At 34.8% G+C, this 21,944-nt stretch overlaps 1 protein-coding gene across 4 annotated transcripts in view; it reads right to left on the bottom strand.

The window, feature by feature from the left end:
• Positions 1-3,238: 3,238 nt before the first annotated feature.
• The window catches only part of IL7 (interleukin 7), a 54,022-nt gene continuing 35,316 nt past the window's right edge, over positions 3,239-21,944 (bottom strand). Inside the window, exons 3-7 of one of the 4 annotated variants that reach the window (XR_006819991.1) lie at positions 16,643-16,723; positions 15,440-15,571; positions 12,884-13,272; positions 11,462-11,656; positions 3,239-4,369 (exon numbers count right to left, since the gene is read on the bottom strand). Coding sequence is in view for 2 of the 4 variants with exons in the window: in XM_046015943.1 (XP_045871899.1) it covers positions 13,153-13,272; positions 15,440-15,571; positions 16,643-16,723 (333 nt within the window). In the remaining 2 variants the exon portion in view is untranslated. The other 3 variants (XR_006819990.1, XM_046015943.1, XM_046015951.1) reach the window with 3 other exon arrangements.

Below are 21,944 nucleotides of genomic sequence, written 5' to 3'. Positions count from 1 at the left end.
CATAGGTAGTAGAAAAATAAGAGTACACTGAAATATGAAGAAAATATTCCAAGTCAAAATACATATTTTTTTAAATGAGATAGTAGCTTTTCATTGGCAGGTTTTTTGTGCCATCAGCTTTTGAAGAAATTGCTATTATTTTGTAGAATTGAAGTGTTTTATGGCATCAAAGTATTACAAATAATATTTCATTACAAGATTTCTAGGACAGAAAAATTCTCTTTATTCTAGTAAAATATAGCAGTTAAAAACATTGGTGAAGTCCAGGTTGATAGGAAACATTGTGGATATTTCTAGTTAGGTAATATACAGTTTAATGGCAAAGAGTACTGGTTTGTGATCAATATTTAGTGATTTAGATGATCATATTTAAAATTTTAAACAGTAGTTGTCTCTAGTAAAAATACACTCAAATTAGACACGTTTGGTTTGTATTCAGTCTTCCCTGGACTAGAGGCGAATACTTTTACCATGCATAGAAGCTCAGGAATGAAAAATAATAGAAGAGGTACATAATTACAAAGAAATCTTGTGTCTTTATTTGCATTGCAGGTATATATGTATTTTATATACTGGATATATTTTTAGTACTAAGATGGGTTAACTTTTCCAACTGACTATATTATTGAATAGAGCAGTGGAAAAATCATTAAAACTGATTTAATGATAGCCACACTTTCATTTAGAAATTTTTGAGATTACTACAGTCAGAATACTCATAGATAATATTGCCTGGTTTATGTGTGAGCTGCTTTTTGCCACTAGAGGGTGCTTTTAGATAATTTAATATTGCCAGCTTCCAATTCTTATTTTAAAGGCCTCTCAGCAATATAGGTATGAGATAGATATCATGGCGTTACAGAGATTTATAAAAGACAGTTTTTATTTTGTTGTGATTTTAGTAATACATATGTTGATTTTTAAGAATCTTAGTCTAGGCGTTCCTGGGTGGCTCAGTCATTAGGTGTCTGCTTTCAGGTCATGATACCAGGGTCCTGGGATTGAGCTCCGCATCGGGCTCCCTGCTCATCCGGAAGCCCATTTCTCCCTCTCCCACTCCTCCTGCTTGTGTTCCCTTTCTTGCTGTCTGTCTCTCTGTCAAGTAAATAACAAAGATCTTAAAAAACAAACAAACAAAAAACCTTAGCTCATTTTGGGCACCAGGGTGGTAGTAATTAATAGAAATGTTTAATATTTCCCCTCATAATATTTTGTTAGCAAATTTGCATCTCAAACATATTACTCAAATATTACCAGATACTTCTTGTACTATTACTTTAGTATTTCATCTTAGTTGCACATTTCCTTTTAAGATAATTTTTTTTTCAATCATTTAACCCAACTTAATGATATCTAATATAGGAGAGTGACATCTACTAATTTATTTTTTATTATTTTATTTTAATTCCATTTAGTTAACATACAATGTTATATTAGTTTCAGGTGTACAATACAGGGAAGGATTCAATACTTACATACATCACCCAGTGCTCATCACAAGTGCACTCCTTAATCCCCATCACTTGTTTCATCCATCCCCCACCTCCCACACCTTCCCTCTAAAAACCGTCAGTTCTTTATAGTTAAGAGTCTGTTTCCTGATTTGTCTCTCTCTCTCTTTTTTCCCCTTTGTTCATTTGTTTAATTTCTTAAATTCCCCATACAAGTGAAATCCTGTGGTACTCGTCTTTCTCTGACTTATTTTGCTGATCATTGTACTTCATGCATGTTGTTGCAAATGAAAAGGTTGAGAGTGACATCTATTTAAATAAGTTAAGTAAGTTGTTAGACCAACTAATATGAGAAATACAAAACTAAAACTTTAACTTATACTTACTTGACACTTTAAAACTTTATACAATATTAAAAAGACTTTACATGTTCTTCATTCTCTAATATGCTAGGGATCGAGAGCAATAAATAAGATGTGATTAAGTCCTTGCTGTAAAGTTGATGTAACTTATTTGGAAAAACTGATATATACACAGACAATAACAACTTAGGACAAAAAGGAGGATTCGTTTTCATTTCATGGAATTTTATTATAAAGTACCAACAAAATACCGCTAAAATGTTGAAGGTAGATCTTCTTGTCACAAGTTATACAGCTGCTTTTTTTTTTCCTGCTTTTTTTCTTTTCATCCCTATACCAGTGCTTAGGAGGAAGCCTGGGAGAATGGGAGTGAGAGCTGCACTTTCTGCACCTTTGCTGGGGAAAAGGCAAGGGTAGTGGAAAGGATGTGTGTGCAGTGGGGTCCATTGGAATGTAAAGTGTGAACTACTTGGGACTGTCCTGAGGATTGAGGAAAAATGATGCTGAGTAAAAATTACTAATTCCAACTGTTCATCTCACCTCACATAACTCTCCACTCTCCTTGTCCTTTTTCTCTCGCTCAAATACTTGTTTCTATGCCTATTTTGAATTTGCACTGATAGGACTGGAGATTGCCAGTAGTTCTGAGCAGTGGTGCATATGCTTAACAATGAGATGCTGATTTTCATTCATCAAATCAACAATCTTAAATTATAATAAAACTGAAAACTCTCATGGAGCACCAGGCTGAATGCCCTTATACACTAACAATGGAAATAAAAATTGATAATACGTTTTGAAAAGTTGATTAATTTTATTTTAAAAGCCTTTAAAAATAGTCATGCCTCATAACTTAGTAATTTTGTTTCCAAGATACATACTGTTTCTTGAGAAGGTAATTTGAAGTACAGAAAAATACTTAGGCAGACCATGTTTAATAGTACTGTTGTTTGTTGTGATAAAAATGAAACCATTTGGCTGACCTATAAACACAGAGAACACACTGATAGTTGCCAGAGGGGAGGGGAGTGAGGGGATGGGCAAAATGGAGAATGAGGAGTGGGAGATCTAGGCCTCCAGTTAGGAAATGAGTAAGTCACGGGAATATAAGGTACAGCATATGGAATATAGTCAGTGATGTTGTGTTGCACGGTAACAGATGGTAGCTACACTTGTGGTGAACATAGCATAATGGATAGAGAAGTTGTGTCACTATGTTGTATACCTAAAACTAATGTAATATTGTATGTCACCATACATAAATAATAAAAGGCCAATTGAAATCACAAAAATTCATTTAGTAAGTTAATAACTAAAGTGCTTATTTTAAAAGTTTTTATTTATTTATTTGACTGAGAGAGAAATTACAAGTAGGCAGAGAGGCAGGCAGAGAGAGGAGGAAGCAGGCTCCCTGATGAGCAGAGAGCCTGATGAGGGGCTAGATCCCAGGACCATAAGATCATGACCTGAGCCAAAGGGAGAGGCCCAACCCACTGAACCACCCAGGTGCATAAAAGGCCAATTGAGATCACAAAAACATTTAGTAAGTTAATAACTAAAGTGCTTTTAAATCATTTTTAATGGTGTAACAAGGTTCTGTTTTATAACTAAGACAACTAGTCTAAAAGTACATATGTAAAGAACAGCACAGATAAAGTCTTGAAATATATTCCTCAGTATATTTATTTCTACTGGAAGGATATTTTATTTTATATTTTCTTTATATTTTTATACTATCAATTTTTAAATGAATATATAATAATCTTTAAGAAAGAGAGGGTTATGTTTCCAAAATCACTTGGCATGTAGTAGTAGTAGTTTGTTTAAAATCACTAACTCATCTTCAGTTACTTTGTAGCTAGGTATAATTTTAATGATATTATTTTTCCTGAATTTCATGCAAAGGATATTCTAATATAGTTCTTTCCCCCTTCCCAATTGCTTATTACCTATATGATTTGAAGAGTCCATGGTATGCAAGTAAATTTTTACTTTGCAGAACATAGAAACTAAACTGGTCTAAATAAGACCATTTTATTGTTGAGTTGGAGGGGGATACATATGTATATCTGAAATATTTAATCTCTTTTCACATATTTACCTATTATGCTTATCTTTTAAACTTTAAAAGTGTTTAACGTTATCTTCTTATTTTCTTGTAGTTATTTTGTCAAGAAAAATAATTTTAGAATCAGTAAGTTTTAAAAATTTTTACTAATATTTCCAAACTTCTGTTCCTTCTGGGGAAAACGCATATGAGCCCCACAAGAAACCTTTGAAATTTTTTATTTTAAACCCTAATTCCTCAAGGGCGATTCTCTTTGGAAACATACTATCCAATTAACTATTAATTTGAAAATTTAAAACAATAGGCTTGTTTTTTAGCATGTCTCACTACAGATAAAATCAAAACTCCATTTGAACAAGCAGCATGTACACTAGACCAGCTCTTTATCCTCTGTGAGGCACTATGTTCACATGGTCTTCCCTTGGTCAACACTGGCGTCGTTCTCCCTCTTGTATCCATAGAATACACTGATGCCATTACCAGAAAACCTGTATGAAGAGGAGGGGCAGTTATTCATGGCCTTAAATACTTTACTATAATTTAAGTAGAAAACATCAAACAATACTAGGAGTTAGAACCTGTCCCAAGTCCTACCTAGTAGTGAGAAATTTTTATCTATTTTAAATCTAAATTTTGTTACTGTCTGGAATGGGCATTTGTTAAATATTTGTGGTTAGCATCTTTTGGAAATTCTCCTCTGTGTGTGGTAAGTTTTTGATTTTTAATCCCACTGCCTCAAGAAGATCAGAACCAGAGTTTAGTTTTCCATCCTTTCTTGCATCCTGTCACCTGACGACTGAACAGACTTGGATTCTACAACAAGCAAAGTGAAGAAGCGGCTGCAGAAGCAGCAGCATCTGTTGTTGGGGTGGGGGGGCGTGGGGGGTTGGGAGGGTTGGCGAAGTTTGCTGGAGAGGCACAAGCTTCAAAGGTGGCAGTGGCAGAGTCCAGGTGTGCCTTGTGCCCTGTGGTAGCACTTGGTCTGACTTTCCTCTGGAGCAGTCTGTCAGTCTAAATTGGGTCTTGTTTCTGGCTACAGAGCCACCAGAATTGATTATCTGGCTCTCCTAGAGATTCTGTGAATTACCCAACAACTTTTGATAGATACTTTTTTGCTTAAACTAACTGGACTGAGATTTGTTATTTATACTTAAAAATTCTCCAGTGATAAAATTTGACCTGACTTCCTGCTTCCCTTTTATAATGCCGTGGTAATGGGAAAAATGCTTACAATCATATTTTACAGGAGGGAATCTTCAACATATTGAATCAAGATACCTTTCCTTATCCCAGTTATGGTAGCAAAGAATCACAAACTGAATTTTTTTTCAGGAAGATAGAAACCTTTTTATTTATTTTTTTATTTAAATTCAGTTAGCCAACATACAGTAGTATATCATTAGTTTTTGATGTAGTGTTCAACGATTCATTAGTTGCTATAACACCCAGTGCTCATCACATCACATGCCCTCCTTAATACCCATCCCCCAGTTACCCCATCCACTCACCCACCTCCCTTTCCACAACCCTCAGTTTGTTTCCTGGAGTCAAGAGTCTCTCATAGCACAAACCGAATTTTAAGAAATATGCTGTAATCATAATTACACCTATTGGGCAGGGCTACTTTGAGGATTATCAGAAATGTGCCTAAAATCTCTGTGCGTTGTTTGACACTTAACAGCCTATCAGTAAATGGCAACAATATTTAGTAGTAGTAATAGTTTTGGATATATGTGTATGCTACATGTTCATCAAATTTTTTAATTCCTATGATGTGCCGGGCACTGTTCTAGATGCAGTGAATGAAGCAGTTGAAAATCTGCGTCCCTTTGAAGTTCACATTCTAGTGGAGGAATACGAAAACATACTAGATAAATTAGCAAACATTTATTATAAGAATGTGACAAGTGCTATGGAGTAAAATAAAGTGGGGAAGAGGTGGTTAGAGACAGTAGGAGAGTGGAAGTGGGTTGCAATTTTACATATGGTACTTCAAGGATGATTCCATCAAGAAAGTGGTATTTGAGCACTGACGGGAAAGAGGAGTGAGGCATGAATGTTCATCTCTGTTGTGTATTGCATTGCTTATTGGATTGTTCCCCCTAATGTTCGGTGTTTTCTGCTAAAAAGAGTATTCAGTATGGTTGAAGCATATGGGTGGAAAAGAGTAAAGGGTATTTTATGCAGAGGATGAAAAGGGCAAAGGCTCTGAGGTGGGAGCCCAGTATCTCTAGAATGGTTTGAGCAAGGAAGAGATTAGAAAATTAAGTCAGGTAACACAGCAGCCAGACTGTGTATGCTTTGGAGGCCGCTAAAATGATTTTGGCTTACTCAGTCAGATAGGAATCAGGGAATGACGTGATCTGGCTTCAACATACAATCTGTATATGTTCTTTGGCCTCTAAATTAGTGTGAAATAAAAGGCAAGAGGAAATAGCTGTTGCCATTTCACCCCAAAGTGTCTGTGTGAATTGATCAAATTAAGTACTCTAAACACAGCGCTCAGAAAAGTGTCACACGCTACAGTGTAGATTGATAGTTGATTATGTATAATTGAGATTGAAACAAACTGAGACTTTTCAACCCCACCTGAGTATAACAAAAGGAAAGGTATCCCCATTTCTCCACACTGCCATCTCATTCCCTAATCTCCCACTCATTAGAAATAAAACCCTAATGTTTTTTATTGACAATTACTCTGTCTCATTTAGGGAGGCAGAAGTTAGTGATTAATTCTACTTTCTGAATTTAGTACCTAATATTCATAAACTTGTCTTTCATTCTTATTTCCTTATTCATCATTGTAAAATAACCTGACTAGAACCTTCAAAAGTAAGGGACAGATATTCTAAGTTACATTGAGAAAGAGGGTTTAATATAAGATGCATGTGAATTAAAAATGGAAGGTCATTAGGTGCTGAGGCAGCTCCAATAATTAATTGGTCTACCTGCTAGGCTGTATTCTTCTCAGAGCTCATTTGTACATTCTCTGTTGTCTATCTTCTTCACTCACTGCTATGTATCTTTTTTGCTCTCCCATTCATTCAACTTGTCAGTATCCAGCTGAATTAAACCTCACAACTTTCTCTTACTCATACTCATTTTGGCCAAATTCATTTAGAATTGTGGTTCAAGTTTCTGACACAGAGCATCTGAATTACTTCATCTTTTCAGGCTGCATGACCTACATCACAGATCATTCATTAGTCAGTCTATCAATTAGTTGTACTTAGGGCTGATTCCCTTTACTCCCTTCTCATTAGCTGGGATAGAGGTATGAGTTCACATGCCAAAGAACAGAGGCACCTAGAAGAAATCTTGGATGTTGGAGAACTCCTTACATGAAGTATGGACATCGTAGAGAATGATTGACATATTTAGAAAACAAGTATTTGCAAATAACTATTAGTATTAATTTAGAGCAAATATTCTCAATGGCAGTGGAGAGATAAAGCCCTGGGAAATATGTAGCCAAAATTTTGTGAAGATGGAGTGTTGGGTAGTTTTAAAAGGCTAATTCATTATGCCTGTTACTTTCACAATACAAACATTAGAAAGTAATGCTTGACAAAATCTCTGCTGGTGGGGCTTTGCTGAAAGTAAATTAAGAACTTAAAAAAATGAGAGTTTAAGTTCTGCATTTAGGGAAAGACATGACCTCTATTGCAGATGACATGACTGTCTATGTAGAAAATCTCAAGGAATATATACATATATTCCTTGAGATATATGTGTGTGTGTGTGTATATATATATATATATATATATATATATATATGTATATGTATATGTGTGTGTGTGTGTGTGTGTGTGTGTGTGTGTGTATAAAAATAGAACTGATAAGTTTTGGTTTAAGAAGATCTTAGGATACAAGGAAAATATAAAAAAATAAATCTTTCCTATCTACCAGTGATGAACAGCAGAATTTGAGCTTCAAATACCATTTACAGTAGCATGTGGGCATGCATACACACACACACACATGTAAATAGTTATACATAAAGCCAACAAAATATATGTATGCTGAAAATTCAAACACTGCTGAAAGAACTCCAAAGATTTAAATAGAAAATATAGTGTTATTAATGCAAAGAATAAACATAGTGAAGATGTCAGTTCTCTGCAATTTAATCTATAGGCTCAATGCAAACTGAATCAAAATTTCAGCAAGCTTTTTGTGGTATTACAGGCTGAATCTAAAAGGTATATGGAAAAGCAAAAGAACTACAATAGCCAAAACAATTCTGGAAAAAGTTCTGAAGATTTATTCTACCCAATTTCTAGACATAAAGCTAGTAATCAAGTCAGTGTGGTATTTGGAGAAAGGATAGACACGGATCATTGGAACAGAACAGAGCATCCTCAGGTTCAGACAAATATGACAAATTGAATTACAAGGGGGCGAAGACAATCCAATTGACAAAGTCCAGTTGACCCTTGAACACCAAGGTTTGAATTGCATGTGTCCACTTATACATGGATTATTTTTTTATAAATATTATAAATGTATTTTCCTTATGATTTTCTTAACATTTTCTTTTCTCTCACTTTATTAGAAGATTACAGGGTATATGAAGAGTTATATTAAAAATAAAAAAGATTACAGGATATAATACATATAACATACAAAATATGTGTTAATCAACTGTCACTGGTAAGGCTTTCTGTCAACAGTAGGCCATGTTGTTCAAAGGCCAACTGCATATCGTCTTTTCAACAAATGGTACTAGAAGAACTGAATGTCCAGACGCAAAAAAAAAAAAAAAAAAAAAGCAACTGTGATACCATCTTATATTAAAAAATAACCCTAAATGAGTCATGGACCTAAACTTCAAAATGTAAAATTATGAAACTTCTAGAACATTGGTTTCAACTATTTTCCTGAGACACTTTGGCAATGTCTGCAGACATTTTTGATTATCACTATTTGGGGGAGGATGGTACTGGCATTTAGTGGGTACAGACCACATTCCACAATGAACAGCCCCCCACCCCCACAACAAGGAGTGCTAATTTCTTGGTTTGGATAAATGTACCATGGTTATGTAAGATCTCAGGCTTAGCGGAAACTTGTAAAGGGTATACAATACCACTCTGTACTATCTTTGCAGGTCTTCCATATATCTGAAATTATTTCAAATATATAAGTAATAAATGTCTAAAAAAATTGTGATAAGCTTCAAAGGTAGAAATTGGCAAACTCACATCCATCTCTCACATGGTAGCACCTGGTAGGTTATTGGGTTATTTACTGAGATTAGCAATGAAGGCACAAATGAAGGAACCCTCAACTCCACCTGGTAAGTGTGGAAAGGCTTCAGAAAGGGAAGAAAGCCTTAGACTAGGTCTTAAGGAAAAGAAATAAACCAGCAAGCAAGAGCAGTAAATCCTGAATTGTAAATGTTGCCACTTGTCTTAATTTTCATCATGTAAAATACAGATAGAAAATTGATTCACTTTGATGGGGCACCTGGGCAGCTCAGTTGATTGGGTATCTAACTCTTCATCTTGGCTCAGGTCTTGAGCTCAGGATTGTGAGTTCAAGCTCCACTTAAAAAAAACTGAATCACTTTGAGGGGCACCTGGCTGGCTCAGTGGGTTAAAGCCTCTGCCTTTGGCTCAGGTCATGATCCCAGGGTCCATGGATCGAGTCCCACATCAGGCTCTCTGCTTAGCAGGAAGCCTGCTTCCTCCTCTCTCTCTCTCTCTCTGCCTGCCTCTCTGCCTACTTGTGATCTCTGTCTGTCAAATAAATAAATAAAATCTTTAAAAAAAAAATTGAATCACTTTGAGAATAAGGTCCTAAAGTGTATCTAACCTCCCTCACTTGGAAAGTTTGTCCTATACAGAAAGAATGCACTTCTTTCTTACCATTTTGTATGGAGAGGATGTAAAACAAGCAAGTGAAAGTAAATCCAAGGTTATTCCCAAACAAAAGTAGCTATTTTGCATCTTTTTCAAATACTAAATAATTCATGAATCTAGGTGCATACATATATTTTGATGCTGATATTAAAAACTGTTGGAATTGATGATTATCAATGTACCTACCTATTTTATTTCTCTTGTAATATTTCTACAGATTCCATCATTCTATTATTATTCTAGTCTATTATTTTCTAATGTAATTTTTTATATTAATACACTGGTTTAATGCAATTTGTCTTTACTTATTAACCATGATATGTCTGGCTTTTCCCATTAGGAGCTGGAGGGAACACAAAAGATCATACACTCTTTCAGGAGAAAACATAAATAGAATTATGTAAATAATAGTTATATTTAAGATAAAATATTAAGATGAATCTGATCAGATAATAATGCATGATACAGACAATTAAGTGCTAGGCAACTAAAGGAAGAAGCAGTAACATTATCCAGAATTATCATGGAAGCCACAGCAATTGAGGAGAAAGAAACTGAGATGCCCTTGAAGTTTGAATGGAAGTATGAGGTAAGGCAAAGAAACTTTTCTAGTTTTAATAAAACTATCTTAATCCTGAAAGGAGTATTTCCTTCAACAGATTCCTTGAAAGCCTATTTTTTTTTTTTTTTTTTTTTTTTATTCTTTTTTTTTTTTCTTTTATTTATTTATCTGACAGACAGAGATCACAAGCAGGCAGAGAGGCAGGCAGAGAGAGAGGGAAGCAGGCTCCCTGTGGAGCAGAGAGCCCGATGCGGGGCTCGATCCCAGGACCCCGAGACCATGACCTGAGCCGAAGGCAGCGGCCCAATCCACCGAGCCACCCAGGCGCCCCGAAAGCCTATTTTAAAAGACCTTTAACTGAGTCCCTTTGTATAATTCAATATTTCCTGAAATACATTTAGGTAATGGTTTTTACATAAAACTCTCATTCTCTAGTCAAATTTTGAAAATGTTATGTTAGTGTTAAAACTTAAAAAAAAAAGCAGCTGTCTGAGCTTACACAGCCTTTAATAATATACTTGTATAAACTGTGACTCTCCAAAAGAAATTTATCTGACCTGAGAACACAGAATCCTCCCTCTTTTTCTTTTTCCTTTTTTCATTTCATCTCCTCATTCCTCCTCTTTTTTCTTCATCCTCTTTGTCTCATTGTCTTATTTTTTTTTTTTTGTAGCATTGTTGAGGATTAGGGTTTCTTAGAACAAACTTTAGAAAATGCTGATTCAAAGCCTCCACATACATATTTGAAAGAAAACATTCATTGAAATAAAACAAGTCTTTAATTGGGGAGTAGAAATAATAAAACTATAATACCCAAGTTCGTTATTAATTAGCCTGCCTGTCTCTACTTACCTTGCCTAGTGGGTATGAAACAAAGAAGGCAAATACAAACACGAATGCATGGGTATTTTTCCCCCAAGTATTTGACACAACCATGTATGCTGAATGCTGTTTTGAGTGTAAATTTTCTCTAAAATTCAGATCCATCATAAACAAATGAAAATCAAGGAAGACAATTTTGATAACCTTCAGCAAGCATTTAAAAATATTGTTCCTTATTTTACCACAATCTCAGAATGTTTTTTCAACACTTGTTAGGGATGTTTTAGACTGCCTTTAAGGAAACACTTTCAAGGACAGTTTTAAGAGTTTACCTTTAGAAACGTGAAGTTCCCTCATTTCTATAGCTAATGGTTTACCAACAGTGCCAGCTCATCAGGGTGGAGGTGTATCACGCAGCTGATCATGTTTTATGGTAGAAGGAAGCACGGTTACTTGGAAAAGTCCTTCTGAAGACAGGGTTTGGTGAGGAATCGTCTGCTCCTAAAAATATTCGTCAGCTCCCTTTTCTGGAGTTAATATGAAAACCAACAGAAAACATACTTGATTCAAAGCCTTGTGAATGGAGCAACCCGTGAACTCCATACAACTTTCTATACAATTCTACACAGTTATCTGCACCCGTGAGGGTGAAGGGCATAGGGGTTAGGGAGAGTTAGACGTCCACACAAACTCAGAGGATGGTCTTTACCACCACACAGTGAGGGCGACACCTGAGCATCACCTGAAGCTCAAATCAAGCCAGTCAGCACTTAATTAGGGGCTGATGAAGGTGTACAAGAGCAGGAAGGATGTGAGTTGAGCCGACTGGTGACTGCGGTAGGACTCTGACCTGTCTCCACTAGGGTTTTCATTTCCCTTTATAAGTGAGTGAGGATCATTGACAGACCTTCTAAACTGGATCTGGTATATACAAAAGTCTCTTTTAAAAGATTAAAATTTAACATAGAAAGTAATGTTCCTGTTCTTATATAGTTTTGGTCTCATGTACATTCTGAGTAATAAGGTTTAAAGTCACATATTCAATGACAGAGCTCAAATAGTAGTACAGTATTAAAAATCTTGTTTTAAAAATTCTTCAAAATTCATGAAGTGAATCTGACAGTGTTATTACATAGGTCATTTATTATCAAAGGAGAAATGTTATCCAAAGCCAGCAATTTGCTTGTAATACTGTATGAAAATATTTTTATATAATACAGATATAGTGTCAAAATTAAATATACATTCCATTAATTAAAAGGTCAACATATATTATTCTGTTAAAAATATACTTCCCAAATTGCAAACTCATTTAGAAAAATTTTATTACACATAAATGACAAAAGTAACTCAGTATTATGGTTTGGCATCCTTAGAATAGGTGACTTTCTGTTTTGTGAAATCATTCTTTATGGTCATCTTAAAACATTTGCTACACCATTAATGAAGGCACTGTCTTATGCATTCAAGTTTAATTACATGTCTTAATCTCACTAAAGTATCTTGGACTCCTTCATACTACTTCTTTAACCTTTACTCTCATTGGCATTACCCACATTTGTTAACTCTGAAACATTTCCAGCACAGAAGACAACAATTTCCACTCTCCTTGTAGCATGCTGGTGCATAAAATTATTTGGGTGATAAAGCAATGTTAATTTTTAATTCCTGCAACCTTTATATATGTCACAGATTTTACATGTCTTCTTCTGAAATTTTAAAACAGTTTTAAAAAGTATTATTGCCTTTAATACCTTACTTGGATTGTCTTGCAAAAATCACAGAATTAATACTGATTGATATATGTCCAAAAACATATGAAGGTTTGTCGATTGCAGCATTTGGTTTGCACTGTTTACATCCATCTTCTAGTACTACGGTATGAACTTCTCAATTGTTCTAATCCGCTTTTACCAGGATGCATTCTGTAACTTCTAGGGTACTCTACCCCCCATATGAGCAGATATATTCTTGAAGGATACAAGTGAAGTTCATATGTCTTTATATTGCCACTCCATATTTTTCAATGTTCTTTAGAGCCCCTCAGAATTTTATTCCAACAAGTTTTTATCTTTTGTAGTAGTATCCCTAGGGAACACAAGCTCTTCTGTTTTCTCTGTTCCTTTACAGATTTATTGTCTTCCTAGAAAAATATATTAAAACAAATTTTAAATTTACATTGAAAAAAATTACACATTTTCAAGTGTTCAAACTTTAATTTCCATCATGTTAGGTTATGCTGAAGGTTTTCTAACTAACCAGGATGGCTATTTTCTTCATACACTTGTTTTCTAGTTTATGTGCTCCTATAGAAGTGGTTTGCTCATGTCTTTTGCCTCTTACCTATTGATGTTCTCTTTTTGTTGCTTTATTTAAAAATATGGTGCTCTGATATTTTCCCTAGCCTCTTTTATTTTAAAGTAGTGGCTTTAAGGGGCACTTGGGTGGCTCAGGTGGTTAGGCATCTAACTCTTGATTTTGGCTCAGGTCATGATCTAAGGGATGTGAGATGGAGCCCTGCATAGGGCTCAGGCACGGCATGTGGAGTCTGCTTAAGATTCTCTCCTCCACCTCCCTCCCACCCCCGCACACTGTCTCTCTCTCTCTCAAATAAATAAATAAAACTCTAAAAAAAAAAAAAAGGCAGTGACTTTAAAAACTGTACCTTAAAGGAATCCAGTTTCTAAAGGGGTACATCCCATCTCCTTTTATTAACAATATAATGATTATTTTCAATATGAACCATAGAAAAGGAAAAAAACTCAAAGGGAAACATAAAGGAATTAAGTTGAATAAAAAGCTGATGAAGAAAGAAAATTATACAATCATTCTCACCAAGTTTTTAGTGGGTTGGCCTTCACCCTGGGAAGGTAGCTTTATTTCTTAAAAACAAAGTCACTTTTATAATATTGAATATTAATTCTCTATTGCTCCTTTCATTAATGTCTGCTAAATTTTATTTTATTTTATTTTATTTTCATGGCTGAATTTTAAATTGCTGTCAAATTCATCTAATCTATTTGAGAATCTTCAGTTTTGATAGTATGGAAGAATAATTTCATTTAGAAATAGAATATCAGGAAAAAGCAAGACAGGTTAGTTTTCTTTTTCCTTTTTCTTTTTAACAATCTAGGATGTTTATTTTTAAACTTTTTTATTTCAAGTTTTTATTTAAATTCAAATTAGTTAACATGTATGGTAAAATTGGTTTCAGGTATAAAATTTAGAGATTCATCCCTTATAGATTTATAGAAAAGAGAACAATAGAAATTTCATATAGAAGACTAACAAGTAAGGGGGCAAAACTGGAAATAAACTTGGCCAATCCAGGACACCAAGGGGTGACTGGCTTGCATCAAGTAGATAATGTAATGATAAATGAAGTAGTTCACATTCTATCATCTTTATTTTCATCACTGTCAATAAGGCTCAAGGATAATCTTACCATCTTACCGCCTGTGGACAACAATAGTTATTAAAAAATAAGAACACACAGGAACCCTTTTATGTCATGAAGATGTTAAAAATTTCTTTTTAAGAAATCATAAGAAACCTTTTGGCTTTTGTGGCCGTTGGTAAAAATTTCTGAAGAGGAGGGGTAGTGGTAATGATAATATATCATTTATTGAAACCTTTCTAGTACTAACCACTTTATATAAATTATGCCAATTAATTAACCCTGTCACCATCCTGTAATGTAGATATTATATTTTTCTCCATTTTGCAGATAAAGAAACTGTGGCCTAGTATCAAGATTGTGTCTTCCAAATTTTGTTTTATTGCTTATATTTCATAACCACTAGAAGACAAGTAGGGAAAATTAGCCCTATAATTAACAAAATTATTGAAGCAAAAAATAAAAGAATATTGGACATATATATAGTTATATATATTTTTTAACATGTGAAGTTTTAACATATAAAGATATTTGTTAAATGCTTTTGATTATCTGTTTTATTGGCTATGAGTTCTTATAAATGTGTACATTTATGGACTAAAATTATTAATGAGTTTTAGAGGTAAAAATTCACCATTCCCACCCAAGTTATGACATTAACCTCCACCAACATTATTATAGCAATTATGTATGCACTTCCTTATTTTTACTCTGCTTCCATAAACTATTTGCCCTAGCAAAAAATAGGTGCTTTCCGAGTTAAGACTTTACTCTTCTAGAGTTGAGTAAATATATTTCAACTTTAAGTGATAATAAGCAGTTAGAATTCTATGATACCAGATATGATCACCAGAGAATTATAGTATCCTATCACAGGACTAGTTAATATTTTTGTTCAAAGTAAACAACTTACCTTGGGGGTACAGTTCAACAATTGTAATGTGCCCTGTGAAACTCTTAATAAGTGGAGATTGAAATCCTCACTGTCATTCACTTTCACAAACTGCTTCAACTTGTGAGCAGCACGATATAAAAATATACCTTCCTATTACAGAAAAAAAAATCAGAAGGGTTGTGGTTCAAACAAAATATTAAAAAATGATAAACTTTTATAAGGAGCCTAAAGCCAGAGAGGTATTGCCAAATAATGCCCCACCTCCGCCCCAGATTTCTATTCCAGTTAATCACATGACTGACAAGTAACTAGACTAACACTGTTTAGCTCCTAAGTGACAATCTGGAGTGCCTAGAATTTGGCTTGATGATTATTTGACTTTTTGGAATCTCCTTTCTTTATAATATAAATTTATGATCTTATCACTTATAGATGAACCTATAACAGCATTATTCCATTTTAAATGAGTCAATCAAAGGAGAGGGCTTTGGGAGGCAACAATAATGGAAGGTATGTGGTTTCTCTTCTTATTTTTGTACCCGTTGAGCTATGGATGAATAGCTGGCAATTAGAAAAAAAAAGGTCCACTTTCACCTCAAACAAGCCTTTCAAATATTTAAAGTAAGAAATTCAAATAAATAGAATTTATGAATTTATAATGTGATACTATGAGGTTAACTCAGCTACTGTGAGTTTTAAAAAGACTGAATATCATACTAGTTTCTGTAGAAGGAACTAATACAAACTTTCATTGTAAGCTTTGTAAATTGTAGTATTGCACCAACCAGAAGCAGTAGTTGTTTGAAGATAAGCAAATATTGAAGGAAGAAATTTCAAAGGCCTAAAAGTAAATTATTCCCATGACTTATGTTTGTGTGTGTGTGCAAGCAGTCACTCTAACAAGGATTTTCCTGCACAAAAATGTCATAAATAAGGGATAAGTGTATCTTTGAATTCAGCAGTTCTAGCATTTTCCAAAGTGAAAACTGAAATGCTAAAATAGAAAAAAAAACCTACTAAATAAACATAGGATTTTTTGTAAAATCAAAGTCTAAAAGAAGACCATAGTATAATTTAATAGGTCAGTGAGAATTATCTGGTTAGAATGAAAAGATTATGTTATTAATATAATCAATATAATTATCTAACACTTAACAAATAATACAAGCTTCTATAAAATCAAGTTTGAATGACATATAAATCCCAAAAAATTATTATTACCTTATTATCATCACATGCATGTTTTTTTAAAACTTTAGGTTCATTGTTCGGGCAATTGGTACGATTTTTTATCATGGTGTCCTGTAAAGAGTAATTATATAATAGTATGGTTAAATTGGGGACTTTTCTAATATGTAGCAATTTTAAAAAACAACAATGTTATAATACTTGTTCTTAATATGTGCATTTTAAGGAAAATAACTTCAGCATGGCTCAGCTGACTAGGCATAAAGAATAGTTTTCTACAGTTAAAGAATAAACCAGTATAGACACAAACCCTCCCATATTTAGAGCTTCCCCAGACTCCCTAATTTAATCCCAGAAATCACTGTGAGATTCTGGTTCACTGGGGAAATAGAAGTGCCTATTTATTTATTTTTTTAAAGAGTTTATTTATTTATTTGACAGGGAGAGATCACAAGTTGGCAGAGAAGTAAGCAGAGAGAGAGGAGGAAGCAGGCTTCCTGCTGAGCAGAGAGCCTGATGCAGGGCTCAATCCCAGGACCCCGGGATCATGACCATAGCGGAAGGCAGAGGCTTTAACCCACTGAGCTACCCAGGCGCCCCGAAGTGCCTATTTTAGAAGTTATACTATGTAGACAAAGCACAATAAATTCTGAAATCATAAAGTGGAGATGCATTTAAGAGGTTTTCCAGTCCAATTTCCTGCCACTACAAAACAGCAACAAAAGGAATTTACATAAGAATAAGAGAAAACCTCTTGACAGAGAAAGTGAAGCTAAAATTTATTTTGCAGCATTTTTAATAACCCAATTTGTCTGGGATGCTTGAGATAGAACTTTGCTAAGAAAGAATGGGATTGACTGTGTGTGTATTGTTATGTAGGAATGGGAAGGCAGACAATCCATGTTAATTTTTCATTTCTAAGGAATGTAGTAGTAGAAGGTGGGGATTACCCAGATCAGGAATTTATTTGAGGTATCAGGAAGAATTTCCTAAGGATTCAGATTCTCTTATACACAGGATTAGCCTAGTTTTGTCGAACAAACGAGCAATTCTATGCTATCAGAGCTTCTAGAAGGACTTCAAGCAATCACAGCGGGTATGTTGTCACCAAAGAAACAGGGTAAGTGGAGTAATGGCAAGCTTTAGTCATGGGGTTCTAGTCTTCACCTGCCTTTCAGAAAAGTGTGCATTACTCTGGTCACCAGTGAAAAGTATGAATGGTCTCTGGGCTTATCCTGACTTTAATTGTATTTACTATCTGCTTTACTGTAGGAATGAGTGTGTGAACATTCATTTAACCACTCAGCACTATCAGTCAATGTGCACGGTCCCTGGCAAGCCCGCAGAGTAAAAGAGACTAAGAAAACACAGTCCCAGTTTCTTGTGCCATTTGATATAAAGGGCAGATACTGCATCATCCCTTGGACACTTTTCTATCACTTCTTACCTTTGTAAAAATATGCTTTGTAAACAAAATATTTGTTAGTACCAACCTCCCCAGTCATACTGCAAATATCTTAGGTGCAAATGGATATATTTTTCTTTTTTTCTTTTTTTTTTTTTTAAAGATTTTTATTTATTCACTTGACAGAGAGATCACAAGTAGGCAGAGAGGCAGGCAGAGAGAGAGGAAGGGAAGCAGGCTCCCCGCGGAGCAGAGAGCCCGATGCGGGGCTCGATCCCAGGACCCTGAGACCATGACCTGAGCTGAAGGGAGCGGCTTAATCCACTGAGCCACCCAGGCACCCCTGGATATATTTTTCTATAACTAACTTCATGTTGCTATTATACACATTCCTGAAGAGGTAGTGAGGAATTAACATTTTCCTATTAAATTATCTTCCTATGGATTTCCATTTAACTTCAAAAAACCCCCAATAAATCATATATATACATTTCTCTCTGATAAGACATGGAGCATTTCATTTTTGCTGTGCCATTATTAAAAAAAATAAGAGGGACTCTTTAGAGAACAAATTGAGGGTTGATGGAGGGAGTTGGGCAGGGGATGGGGTAAATGGGTGATGAGCATTAAGGCATCATACACTTGTGATAAGCACCGGATATTTTATTAAGTGATGAATCACTGAATTCCACAACTGCAACTAATATTACACTGTATGCTAGCTGAAATTTAAATAAAAATATGAAACATTAGGGAAAAAAGAAGATAAACAAATGTGCATATTTTCCAATTTACCAAAAATATTATACAAAAATACATCACATAATTAGCACTCATTTCTTGGATCATTTTAACAAATTGCATGGCACACGAATATATGAAAAACCACTTGGTTAAGCCCTTGTTCCAATGAGTTAAAAATGACTCCTTTATCTGTAGTCATATGTTGTTATATGTATGTACGACATAAGAAAGATAGTATTATGCCAGTTGATTTGTTTGCCAAATGTTTGCTACAATATATAAAGATTTATTATACACTAAAAGATTGACTCCTATAGGGGTAACAATTATTGGCTTCAGTGTTTTTTATGAATACATTAGCAGGCATAAATGAGTGCCAATTACAGTTAGTTTCTGAAACTGTTTTTATTCAAGCCTGGTGAGAAGGATGGCTCAGACTAAGGTTAATAGAATCACAGAGTTGGAGAGAACCTTAGATATCCATCTCTTGAGTCACTTTACTTGATTTACTTTACCAATAATAATTTCTTATAAGCATCATGACATGTTTGAAAATTTCATCATATTTAATAGGGATATGGAAAATCAAAAGAGAAAAGCCAGGATCACAATGACTGTGAACTGCAATATTTTCCAGTATAATACATGGTGTTATATAAATTGTTCTAAAAATACATAATGTCTTTCCAATCTGTAGACTTACATGTCTCTCATTTTAGTATAGTTTTCTTCTTTGAATTTTTTCTGTTACACTTGTAACAGTATCTTCTTCAGAAACACTAATTGTGTTTACAATGTATTTTCTATGTCATCTTTTCTTTTTATATCTTTGTCTTTGATTTTTAAAAATTTCATATTTTGTGGTTTTCCCCACCACGTCTCCCATGTGCCTGTTCTAACAGGGCACTTATTTATGGTTTCCATTTTATTCTCTATTTTTTCCCTAAATCCAAAGAGCTTATCTTCATTTTTTCTGTTATCTCTTCTCCTCACACTGTATTATTTTTTAGATTTTTTTACTTCAGTTTCTTAGGGAGTGTTATGAAGAAAAATTTGACATTTTCTACTACTTTCATGGGTAATTGATCTTTGATCTGAATTCTTCATTTTCCTTATCTGTGTATTCATTTGCTTATTTACATGTTCATTTGCCCATTTGTTTTGGTAGTATCAATGCATAGGGTTTTTTTTTTTCTGGTTATATATATTTTTAAATTTAAAATCTATTAATTAGCATATAGTGTATTATTAGTTTCAGAGAGAGTTCAGTGATTCATCAGTTGTATATAACACCCAATGCTCAATATACATCATGTGCCCTCCTTAATGCCCATCACCCTGTTACCCCATCCCCCCCACCGACTTCCCCTCCAGCAACCCTCAGTTTGTTTCCTATGGTTAAGAGTCTTTTTTGGTTTGTCTCTCTCTCTGGTTACATCTTGTTTTATTTTTCCCTCCCTTCCTCTATGCTCCTGTTTTTAAATTCCACATATGAGTGAAATCATATGATAGTTGTCTTTCTCTGATTGACTTATTTCACTCAGCATAATACCCTCTAGTTCCATCCACATCGTTGTAAATGGCAAGATTTCATTTTTTTGGATGGTTGAGTAATACTCCATTACACACACACACACACACACACACACACACCCCACACACATACACATCTTCTTTATCCATTCATTTGTCTGTGAACATCTGGGCTTTTTCTATAATTTGGCTATTGTGGACATTGCTGCTATAAACACTGGGGGTGTAGATGTTATTTTTTGGTTATCTTTTGAAGGGATGCAAAACTAAATTAGACTTTCTTTTCAGCCAATATTCAACTCTTCCCTCTACCCCATCAGAGGATATATCCGTTTCCTAGGGCTGCTGTGGCAAATTACCAAAGTTTAAACAGAAGTTTATTTTGTCGCAGTTCTGCATGCCAGAAGTCCGAAAGGAAGGTATCAGTTAGAGAATCTAGGGGAGAACCTATTTGTTTGCCTCGTCTTTCTTCTGTTGACTACCATCATTTTTTGGTGTTCCTTGGCTTGTGGCCACATGGTTTCAGTCTCTGTCTGAAACTCTATCACCTTCTTCTCTATGTGTCTGTCAAGTCTCCCCCTGTCTTTTTCTCTTTTTTTCCTGCCAAGTTTTTATTTAAATTCCAGTTAGTTAACATACAATGTAAGATTAGTTTCAGGTGTAGAATTTTGTGATTCAACACTTAACATGCAATACCTGGTGCTTATTACAAGTGCCCTCCTTTATCCCTGTCACCTATTTAACCCATCACCCCCCTCCTGCCCACCTCCACTTTGGTAAACATCAGTTTGCTCACTAAACTTAAATGTCTGTTTCCTGGTTTGCCTCTTTTCCCCCTGTATGTTCTTTTGTTTTGTTTCTTAAATTCCACATGTGAGTGAAATCATATGGTATTTGTCTTTCTCTGACTTATTTTGCTTAGCATGATACTCCCTAGCTCCAACCATGTCATTGCAAATGGCAAGATTTCATTTGTTTTCATAGCTGAATAATATTCTTGTGTGTGTATGTGTCTTCTTTATCCATTTATCAGTCAGTGGGTATTGGGGCTCTTTCCATAATTTGGCCATATTTTTAAATTTTTTTAAAAAGATTTAATTTAATGATTTGAGAGAGAGAAAATGAGCACGAGAGGGGGGAGAGTCAGAGAGAGAAGCAGATTCCCCACTGAGCAGGAAGTCCAATGGAGGACTCGATCCTGGGACTTCGGGATCATGACCTGAGGCGAAGGCAGTCACCTAACCAACTGAGCCACCCTGGAGCCCTTGGCTATTGTTGATAATGCTGCCGTAAACATCAGGGTGCATGTATCCTTTCGAAAATCAGTATCTTTATATCCTTTGTGTAAATAGCTAGTAGTGCAAAGTGGGATTCTTTTTGAAGAACCTCCATACTGTTTTCCAGAGTGACTACACCAGTTTGCATTCCCACACCTATCTTTCTCTTATAATCACACTTGTGATGGCCATTTGGCCCAAGCATAAGACATAATCTTGTGTCAAAATTCTTAACTTAATAACATCTGTAAAGACTCCTCTTCCCTATGAATTTCTAAAGATTTGAACCTGATGTCTTTTAAGTGGCTTATAGCCTCCTTTGGAGAAATATTTCCGTGACTGTTGATGTTGAGTTTGACTAAAAGACCATGCTTTG

The sequence above is a fragment of the Meles meles genome, chromosome 1 (assembly GCF_922984935.1).
Source record: "Meles meles chromosome 1, mMelMel3.1 paternal haplotype, whole genome shotgun sequence".
NCBI classification, from domain to species: Eukaryota; Metazoa; Chordata; class Mammalia; order Carnivora; family Mustelidae; genus Meles; species Meles meles.
This window is presented reverse-complemented; position numbering and strand designations above follow the sequence as displayed.